This window comes from Opisthorchis viverrini (genome assembly GCF_000715545.1).
Source record: "Opisthorchis viverrini unplaced genomic scaffold opera_v5_198, whole genome shotgun sequence".
NCBI classification, from domain to species: Eukaryota; Metazoa; Platyhelminthes; class Trematoda; order Opisthorchiida; family Opisthorchiidae; genus Opisthorchis; species Opisthorchis viverrini.
Genome location: NW_008751849.1, coordinates 834,367 through 844,663, shown reverse-complemented (window position 1 = coordinate 844,663; position 10,297 = coordinate 834,367). Strand labels below are relative to the sequence as shown.

The window sequence follows — 10,297 nt, the reverse complement described above, 5'->3', positions numbered from 1 at the left end:
AACCCTGTCCACTGTGTGGTGGTGCTCTTCAGGCTTGTCCCAAAGGTGAGCCCACATGAAAATAAATCACTTTTGGTTCTTAGCTCCGGGCCGATCCCGAAAACGCAGATGTGTGCTTGCTACCCCGTCCGCAAAGAGGGCATCTTACGATGTTGACCTGGACCGAAGCACAGATTACCAGCACAATGTGTCCCTTAATTCTGTGTGCGTCCGAGTTTTCGGGTCCACAGAGGAACTACTCGACAGCCGTGAGTCAGTGTCTGACAACTAGGACTAATCTGTAGAGCGACCGATTTATCACAAAGCAAATAATTGCGGACAAGTTCTTCGTGAGGCAGCTTGCCACAGGAACGACACACCGCCCAAATCACGGTGTGATACCGCATCCTCATGTTTTGACTTATCAGATCTCAAAATTTCAAGACGTCCATTTGGAGTTGCACCTGTTCATCTGAGACGACCGAACCTGTCGATGTGAAGCAATTTTGTCATTGACGTTGAGGAAACAAGTCGGTACATTGGGACTCATGGATTTCAGTGTTGGGGAGAGATTGAGTACTGTGCTGTCAGTCCATCAAGATCACTCTAATCGCTCGGTTGAACGGCTGTCCACGAGCGGAGGTCTCGGAGTTCACTGTACAACCGTGCATGGTCCCACGGTTATTTCACTTGAGAGGGAACACCCAAGTGATCTACCATTATTGTTCTCTCGTACAATGCAATCCGATTGAAGCACAGTTGGTTTGCCATGCTAGGAATAATTCGCAACCGTTTGCTAAGGCATGTGAGCCTACCCCCATCGTAACAGTCATTGCTGACATTGTCTTATGTGCTTCGTTTACATTTGGTTCGCAAAGAGAAATCGATTGGGGAAACTCCATACAGGTGATCACTAAATGAGCGTATGGAGTCAACCAAACTAACGTGACCACGGGTTAAAACGGAGTTCGGTACTGTGAACTATCCTCGATAGATGAGTGTGTGTCCTTGGGCTTTACTTCACACACGGATAAAACAAGGTTTCGCCCATGCACGACTGGGTTTGCGCACACTGAGTCACAAAATGGATGGATCACTGACTGATTTTGTTGGTGTACGAGCACTCGGATAAGCTGGAGAATGAAATTGGCCAAAATCACGTGTAGGCAAATAGAGGGTACACGTGAACATTGATCTCCCATGGAAACGTGCAGTTAACCGGCGTTTTGTCTGTCGTGTGAGCAGACTTGGGGATTTTGACGGCGTCCTCGTCCTGTGAGCGAAGCCACTTTGTTGTGGACTGCCGAAGAGTATTGCACTGCTGTTTCATCCTCACTGGGAATCCTCAGCAGTGTGCATCTCACCGAACTCCACAGGGGTCCTGTCTAGCTGGGATGCTAAATACACTGATGATCAGCCGTTCGCGGTCGAACGCTTAGGTCTTCAATCAATTAGCCGGGCGGTCGTGGGTTCAAGACTCCCCACCGGAGAACGTGCAGTTAACCGGCGTTTTGTCTGTCGTGTGAGCAGACTTGGGGATTTTGACGGCGTCCTCGTCCTGTGAGCGAAGCCACTTTGTTGTGGACTGCCGAAGAGTATTGCACTGCTGTTTCATCCTCACTGGGAATCCTCAGCAGTGTGCATCTCACCGAACTCCACAGGGGTCCTGTCTAGCTGGGATGCTAAATACACTGATGATCAGCCGTTCGCGGTCGAACGCTTAGGTCTTCAATCAATTAGCCGGGAGTTCGTGGGTTCAAGACTCCCCACTGGAGCTTCTAGGGATGCGCTCTGATATGAGCATGGGATGAGCTCTACAGTGCATCTCGACTTCTCAGAATAGTTTGGCACCAACGCAAGAAAAGGTCTCAACTGCAATCTAGAATGCACATAAATGAAATCATGAAGCTCAAAATGTGTAGTGATCTTGATTTTGGAAGGCCCCTGGAGAACACGGAATTTGCGTTTAGACACCTGCTGAATCAATTTTAGAGAAGATGCGCTCTCTGTAAAGCCCATTACAAATCTCATGAATGTGTGAGTCACTTGAACGGTCAGGGACTGTGATGTCAGCAAATGTGTGGCATAGCAATACAATTAATGCATATATTGCACGTATCCATACACGTTACTTGTAGTTCTGTTCCTGTTCAATCCAGCCCAGCGCTTCGACTTCCCTATCAAGCCGGTCCATCGAACCGCCTTCCAGTTAGTACAGTCAGTTGGCAGCCGAGCGTCCGCAGAACAGGTAACAGTCAATCACACGACAGTCACTTGCAATCAAATCACGACAGAGTCCAGAGGTGAGTGATAGTAAGACCGAACTGGCGAGCGAACGAACGTGCGTGTGTGTGCCGTATTCTTCTCAGTGATGACCGCTTTTGAGCTTATTTAGACATGTAAATTAACAACATCGTAACGATGGAACATGCTTGAATTTGAATTTGATCTCCGAGTTTAGTCCAACTTAGTTGGTTAATGTGTTTGTATAATCGAACGGACACCGGTCGTTTCGGTGTACACCTACCGTTCAACCAATGAAATCCTGATCAATATCCCGCGTCCTATCTCTCCCCTTGGTCTTGTAGTCAGCACTCATCTTTCCCCTTCGTCGTCAGCTTTGAGATAACACTGTAAGCGGGTGTTCCGACTAACCACTTTTTATCTTTCCTTCGTTTTACTTTATGTGACGCCAGTGCTGCCATTATGAATGGTGTTAAAGAGCCCAACCACCTCCTATCGAACTTACAAAAATGTGCTCTACGGGTGGACTGACCGTCTTCATATGAGTTGATCAATGTCATGTACAGTGCTTAATCTTGTGTGGACAAGAGCATGCTACCTCACTTCACCTGAACAGACAATCAAGCAGTATCTTTAGCTAGTAGAACACACAATTCAGCAGTATAACATAACAACCTAGGACGGTCTAGGAACCATAAAATTTCCTTGACAGTAGACTGTTTTGTTAAGGTTGAAAAGAGAAACTGCTAGCGGGAACTCACAGAAATCCCACACACACAGTGTGAGAAACACCTGTAATAAGCGTCCTCGAATACGCACTACATCAAATAGAGATTTGCCGGGTCCGTGGGGACTGCAGATGACAACACGATGACTTGGTACGATACAACAACAAAATAAATATCCCTGATGAGAACACTACTCGGAAGGACAAAACAGGGAGATGAAATCCCGGTGGTCACCATGGAAATGCAACCCGGCACGGTGGCGCCATTCTTTATATGATACGATAATAAGACGGGAAGTTAATTCACCGTGCAAATAGCTGTGTACCATCTCCCATCTCAGCCATCGTCGTCCGGGCATGTGAAACAAGCCATCATTCGGAATAGACGGGGTGGTTATGTGTCAAACAGGAGCATGAGCAATGCGGCGACACAGCCATCAGAACAGCAATAAATAGAGCTTCAATCCAGCACAATGACACATTAAACCGGCGCACACACCAACGCAAGCACACAAACACACTGGTTGAACCTCATTACCAACTGGTCTGAAGAAAACGTCAATCAGAAAACACGATAGCACAGTACTCAGAAGACAAACCCAACTAAATCCCGATTAATCGATAGAAAATTGACTGCGAAAATCCTTCAAAAACGATGTCCACACACCCAAAACATTGGTTTTTGATATCTTACTCTACAACGCTTTGTTTTGATTTCAAAGTTCTTGTAAAATATCCCATTTATCATTAGCTGAAACCAAGGGAAAACTAATATGATACCGTATGAAAACTAAGTGGCCAACGTATTGTCTGTCTCTCGGCTTATCTATCAACGTTTTTCTCATAGAGAATACTGCGAATTTCGTTAAAGTTCCTAGGGTATAGCAGAGGATATGTCTACAACCAAATTTATCAGAGAGTCACAGCCACTACTTAAATTGACGCCTAAAATATCCCAACAGAGGACGACACAGTGGTCAGCCCAGCGGACCACCTCGTCCGAGTGAGGATCTAACCAGGCTCCCATAAGAAGCGTTTGATTTCATGTTGCACATGGTCCACGTTGGGACCACGAATGTGCGGTTATGTACTCAAGCGTTTAGAGTAGGCGAAATCGAGTGTGCGTATGACGGGAACATGCAGGAAGTGCGTGAATTCGTGTGGTCATTCATAACCTCGGAAAACTTGGAGAGGTCTCGCAAGTTCGAGTTGTCGAAGCAAAACAGGTCCAGATATTGCAAATCATCGTGGACTATTTCTTCGGAGCTTCATTTATTCCAATATCCCCGATGTCATTCATGGTCACCGTCTGTCTGCACGTGCCACACAAGAAATCAAAGCAATCTGTGCACAAAAGATGCGATTTCTGCTCATATGATGGGACGAGATGATTACAAACAGTTGATCAGAATTCACCTTCTATTCTGATTCCGTTCTGGGCTTGTTGGTTTTGCAGAATCATAGGCACAACCTGAAGGTAGATAGCAACATGTGATAAAAATACTATCACCGTTAGATTCCTCACATTTTACATTTTTTCAATGAATCACCTCACAGGGATCCCGTCATTATTGAGTGAAACTCATCAAGGATTCAATTATTTTATTTCAAAATATTTGCCCCAACTATTTTTCACAGTGCTAGCTGACTAATGTTCCAAGCTGGCAACTCGTGTTTGTGACATTCTGAAAGAGGTCAATAATTCAAAGAGTGTCAGTCAAATTATTAGCTAGTTATCTATTTTCACGGTGATAACTAAGCAATATTTCAAGCCAGAAGCTGCGTTTGTGGCGTTCTAAAAGATACTACAATTATTCCGTGGAATAACTCAACTCCAGTGACCAATCCATCTTTAATGCCGAAAATTACAAATGAGATTCTACCGTGATGCGATTCTTTTGCATATTTTCCAGAGGTACCTGTGCTTCGACCGAACCTTTTCCTTCTCTTTAATGCCACCAGGGGAACTAGCGATCCTCTATCGCGTCCTGGGAGCTACCGACCTTCCGGTTGGTGAAACTGATCAGGTTCGGTCAATTAGTCAAGTGAATGCCAGATAGATAGTCTTTGTGAAGTTCTGTGTGCTGTATCGCGATAGACTCAACCATCAGACAAAATGCTGGGTGTTGATGAAGTTGGCACACTGCTAGAGTGCAATTAGGTAGTTATATTGCCACAATGTGGTTATATACGGATTCGCATTAACTTCTGAAGCAGAGGATGTCTCTTGGCTACATCGTGTCCAACAACGAGCGAGTCCTGGACCTAAACTGAATCGCGTTACCGTCAATTATTGACAGCACCCGTCACGCTTGCTCTAATAACCGCGATGGAGCTGCTGATGTCCGCAGCAGTACTCGAGAAGCTCGTTCTAGCGGGTCAGAAAGGGTCACACTTTACTGTGGAGAGCATCCGATATAAGAAGATGAGCCTCACTCATCTTACTCACTGATGTCATTATTCGAGGTACGACGTTCCATCATTTTAAGGGTCCGATATAAGAAGATGAGCCGTTATGCTGAAACTTATTTGAACATTAGTCTGGTTGGCCAACTACTTCTATCCATCTCGTTCTATCCACCTGTAGCATAAACGTAGACGATGAATAATCAGCCTCCTTCAACCTCGAAATTATGTGAGCACCTCCGTCGACTCGGGCGTTACCTGTAATCTGGTCTCGAAAACGCTTCTGCTGCTCTGCTTGGGGACAACGGTCGGGTCTTTAGTCTGTGCGCGTCCAACTTACTCGCGTCGTTCGAGACAACTCGGTTGAGACAACACAGATGTCCATTGAATTTAAAGTAACTGTTTCGTATGTAATAAATCCAAACATGAGTCTGACACCGAACGTTATAAATATCCTTTTGCAAACACAGTCGTCATCGTTTGAGAGGGCATAAACTCCTCTGGTGGCAGTCAATTCCCCGGATCAAGTTTACTCACCGATGCCACTATTCAACGTGCGACGTTCTATCATCTTTAAGCGTCTCTAGCGAATCTCCCTGATGGTCTGACAGGAATCTGACAGGATACCGATGAAAACTTGAACGTTACACAAAATCATGTTGAGCTATTCCGTTCGGTTTCCATGTCACTGTTCGGACATTATTTCGGGACAACAGTTACCTCCAGAATGTATAATCTCCAAAAATATCAGAGTTGTTTGTACGCCTCATTTGGCTTGGTAAAGAGGTCCAAATGTTGACCACAGTGGGCCCGCAGAACTGTCTGACAGGAATGTCATCTTTAGACTTCTTGGCGATGAAGCCACAAGCGGAGAAAGTATAGCTACAGGACGTTTAAGTCATTACCACCAGGTACAGCACTGTTGGAATCATCGTTTCAAACAGCTCAGTCTACATTATTGAAAATTACATCAAGGCCAGTTGAGAATTGGCCATTTATTGAAAGCCATCTGCAAACTCTCAGGGTTGTGGGAGATTCGGACTAAGACTGCGAGAGGTTACAGTGCGAATTCCAGATACTGAGTGAATTGCCTTGAAAACTCTGAACTGCGTGTTGCATCTGAGTCCACGACTGACCTTCAACAGTCAACACACTGATTACCTTTCACTTGTTCCAATTTTCGTTTTAATCGTCCAGTTTGGTTCAGGCGCCCAATCTCCAAATGGATAGTACTTTTTTCAACGGATTCCCTTCTAAATAAATAAATTCATTAGCATGCAGTCATCCCGCAATTGAATAAGCGTAGAAATATCAGACAACGATGTGTACAAACAAATTTTACGGATATCCAAGCACAACAATTTCTTCGCTTCGTCATCGACCAAACAGGATCCGGGATAGGGGAGCAAGACTTTTGGAAAATCGAATGATTAGGCAGCAAACAAACGGAACTGACTTGAAAACGACAAGTGTGAAAAAGTGTGGAAGACGTATGTTGAGCGAAGCAGTTAATGACTTGAAGTCAGCTACAAACTAAAAATGAATAAGATACAAACAATGTTGTCTCCCAATTGACATCCGAAACAGTCTTACGTGGAGACGTTGGCAAGCCGGATATGTAAAAGAATATTGACCGCCAAAATGGAATTACTCAATAGGGTCAGCATGGATCCCATCTCGCAACACATGGGCCACATGAGATAGACTGCCGTTGTGAGGACCGGGATTTTCCAGGCCAAGAAGATGACACATCATTGGATAGATATCGATTAAGTCCATGGACTGAATGGTGTGATTAGGTACTGGCGGCTTGAATCCAGGTCCAGTAGCCAGGAGGAACGGGGACATTTCCGGTGAAGCCGGATCATACCCATGTTTACCTCCCTTTTCTAAAAGATCATACAGCATGAAATATTACTCGACGTATGGAGATATAATGAAAATAGTATATGTGACAATTCCCATGATACATCTAGACGATCTCCATATTTTCAAATCTGACTACTGGCCACAACAATGCAACAGCTAACTGCAGCCAACAAGCAGGGGGCAACGAAAGTGTAAAACAATGATCGATAGTGACTGATGAATATTCACATCGCGCATCCAAGAATAATCACGCACAAAAGTAGTCCACTTCTTAGAGCAGGCAGCCCGCTTATAGGAGAATTCTGTGGTAGAAAACCCTACAGCGAACTCCCAAAAGTGGCGCTGAATGACAGTCAACTCCGTGTGAGGCATGGACAGGTTTATGAAAATTAGTGCCAACTTTAGACTGACTCCAAAGCAAAGGGGTTGACGTAAGCATACGTCAAGTTCTAAGCTGAGTCATGTAAGCCAATACACATCACGGATCGAAGCAGTAATAACACTCGTGTTGTGAATAAAGCCGGTTGATCTGGTGTGGTTTCCATCACAGGATAGACAACTCATTGTCATCACAGTGATCCAGACCACTATGGGGACCGCAAGAGTTAACACAGGGAGACTAAAGCAGACAGCATTTACAGCGTGATTACATCACATATAATCAGTGTCATGAGGTCTTGTATTGTGCTAGTATATGCCTAGTTAGTCGCTACGATCAGTCTTACATCAGATTGAAATGATTCCGGATTCTGAGGTTGTCCGGACAACTAAACAAACGATTGGACCGTCCCGGGGGTCGCCCAACAGAGAAAACCTGCGGATTTCGATTGTCTGACACCAACAGATATTAGAGTATACGAATTTTGTACTTGCCCAATCGAATTGGCTGAGTAGAACCACTGTGAAGCGCATTTCATACGGGAAATATACTTTCGTAATACGAAGTGTGTTCGTTCGACGCTACGGGCAAAGAATACTTCTGAGTTACTGAGAAGCAAACACACAGACTGAGGGGCTGATCATACCTAATCTGATGAAATGATTTCTGTGCGAAACGGCCCCATCAAACAAGCATAATAAACGGGATTTAACCTCCAGCGACAAAATACGGAAACCTAATACAATTGATCCGACCAACTGGGCCCCTCATTGTGCTTCGTGCCCATCCTCCTAGTCGGCTGAATCATATTCCTTGATAACCCGATGCAAAATTTCTCAAAATGCTTTGCCCGTAGCGTGTTGCATCTTCAGACCTGTCCATATTTCCACAAGGACTGCCCATATTTCTGCTGTCCCATATGCCATGGGAACTAGGCTGGCACACACAGAACCAGCCACGCCTGAGTACACATCAGCTGATATGACTACACAGATTATACTGAATGCGAAATGCTTTTTACTTCTAATCCTCAAAATTGTGCTCGCCGTCAAACCGGTGACACGTCTAGATTCGTGATGAGGATTTCGCTGCATCATTGATAAACAATTTTTCCTCTCGATTTTCATGGCCGACAACCTGTCCGATCTATCCACGCATATCTTACTCAGTTCTGGTTAGAAAACACCACTCTGTAGGGCCAAAAAAACGAGTTCGCCTTTCATTCAACAACAAAACTTACTGAATTTAATTCTATCTTCCACCGACTTCACAATCACCCAACCGACATCAGCAACCACAATGACCGGAGCAATGCGCGGACTGCGTGAATAGAACAATCGTTCCGGTATGTCTTCTTTCCTATAAGCACGCATTTTCGGGTGTCTGTTCTCCAACCGATCAACAATGTCATCTGAAGTGAAATCTTTTTAGTGTGCACTATCACGAATAGCCAGCAACATACTTGCTTCTCAGAGAGTGTGCCAGCTTCGGGCTCTTTTGGACTCGTTCTAGCAGATACTCCACCTCGTTGTTCAGCGTTCCGATAGCCTTCAGAACTTCGGTCGAATCAGGACCGTATCTATGACCGGTTAAGTCCGGTTCGATGTGGTAGAGCAGCGCAAGATTTACGTCAGTCTCGAGCCAACCAATCACGTCATCGATTGACTTTCGCAGAGGAATAGTCGGGTCGAAAGCAGGGTAACTGATGGAAGGAAGAATGTTTTTGATTGGTGCAAACGCTCCTGTCCATGACGTCATAGCCGTGCGATGACCGTGTAATTGATTCGTCACCCAGATAGGCTCAGCCCCAACATCGAACCAGACTGACTCCTTCGCCTGAGTTCCATTGCTGAACGCAAACGTCCGGTTGAGCATCGGGTCGAAGAATGAATTATCCACGATCCCATGAGACTCCGGATGTTGACCAGTCACCATCGAGAAGTGATTCGACGAGGTGCTCGTAACAAATTCATTTTTCACGCACGACACTCGAAAGCCGGATCCCCAGATTTTCAAGAAACCGGAGATATTAACACCAGACGACGAAGCTTTGTCCAGGTAGTCATGACGGAACCCGTCAAACGAAATCAGTAGAAGCTTGGTTCTTCCGTCAGTGTCGCTTATCGGCGTAGCACCAACACTCGAGGTGATACTCAGATAGATGAACAATTTCCAACAGTTAGACATTGTGACTTTCGGGTTGTTCAATTGCTGCCAACGTGGCGATTTTCGGCGGATGCTTTGGGTGCTTATAAATGATCGACTGAATCGACCCTTCAATTTGAATGAGGCAGCACAATGAGCAATCTTGTTCTCTAGGATATTCGACTGACCGATTTAGATTCACCTATCTGTAATTGGAAAATATACAATGTTAATGAGTGAATAAAGTGAACTGTGCTCCTTTACATTTCAGAGTGATTTGTTTTTCGGTGGTAGTCACCCCGGGACAGTAAATCTTCCACGCTCTGTCCTGGGGTACTGTATCTCGGACCACTGTTTTTCAAGGTCCGATCATCAGCAAAGCGGTCCCGAATCTTTGAATCCCCGTGGATGGTAATAGATTTAGCGCCAATTCCGACAAAATGAATGGGTTTTGGGAATCTGCGGATGGTTGTAGACAGGACAGATGGGGATGGAAGATCTAAAGTGCTCAACACTAGAGCTGGTTTTCGTGAAACCCAAGCACGAAT

At 45.1% G+C, this 10,297-nt stretch overlaps 2 protein-coding genes across 2 annotated transcripts in view; one reads left to right on the top strand and one right to left on the bottom strand.

Annotated features, from left to right (window-relative positions):
- Positions 1-2,281, top strand: part of T265_14431 (hypothetical protein) — a gene marked incomplete at both ends in the record, with an annotated part of 3,854 nt that extends 1,573 nt beyond the window's left edge. The window contains 2 exons of the mRNA XM_009173593.1: positions 84-252; positions 2,139-2,281. Coding sequence (XP_009171857.1) covers positions 84-252; positions 2,139-2,281 — 312 coding nt within the window. The remainder of the gene's footprint in view (positions 1-83; positions 253-2,138) is intronic.
- A 4,722-nt stretch (positions 2,282-7,003) lies between these two features.
- T265_07927 (hypothetical protein) lies at positions 7,004-9,791 on the bottom strand (the record flags this gene model as incomplete). Its single annotated transcript, XM_009173587.1, has 3 exons — positions 7,004-7,245; positions 8,845-8,963; positions 9,067-9,791. 3 exons carry the CDS (start codon positions 9,789-9,791, stop codon positions 7,004-7,006), a joined length of 1,086 nt encoding a protein of 361 aa, XP_009171851.1.
- Between the last annotated feature and the right edge of the window lie 506 nt (positions 9,792-10,297).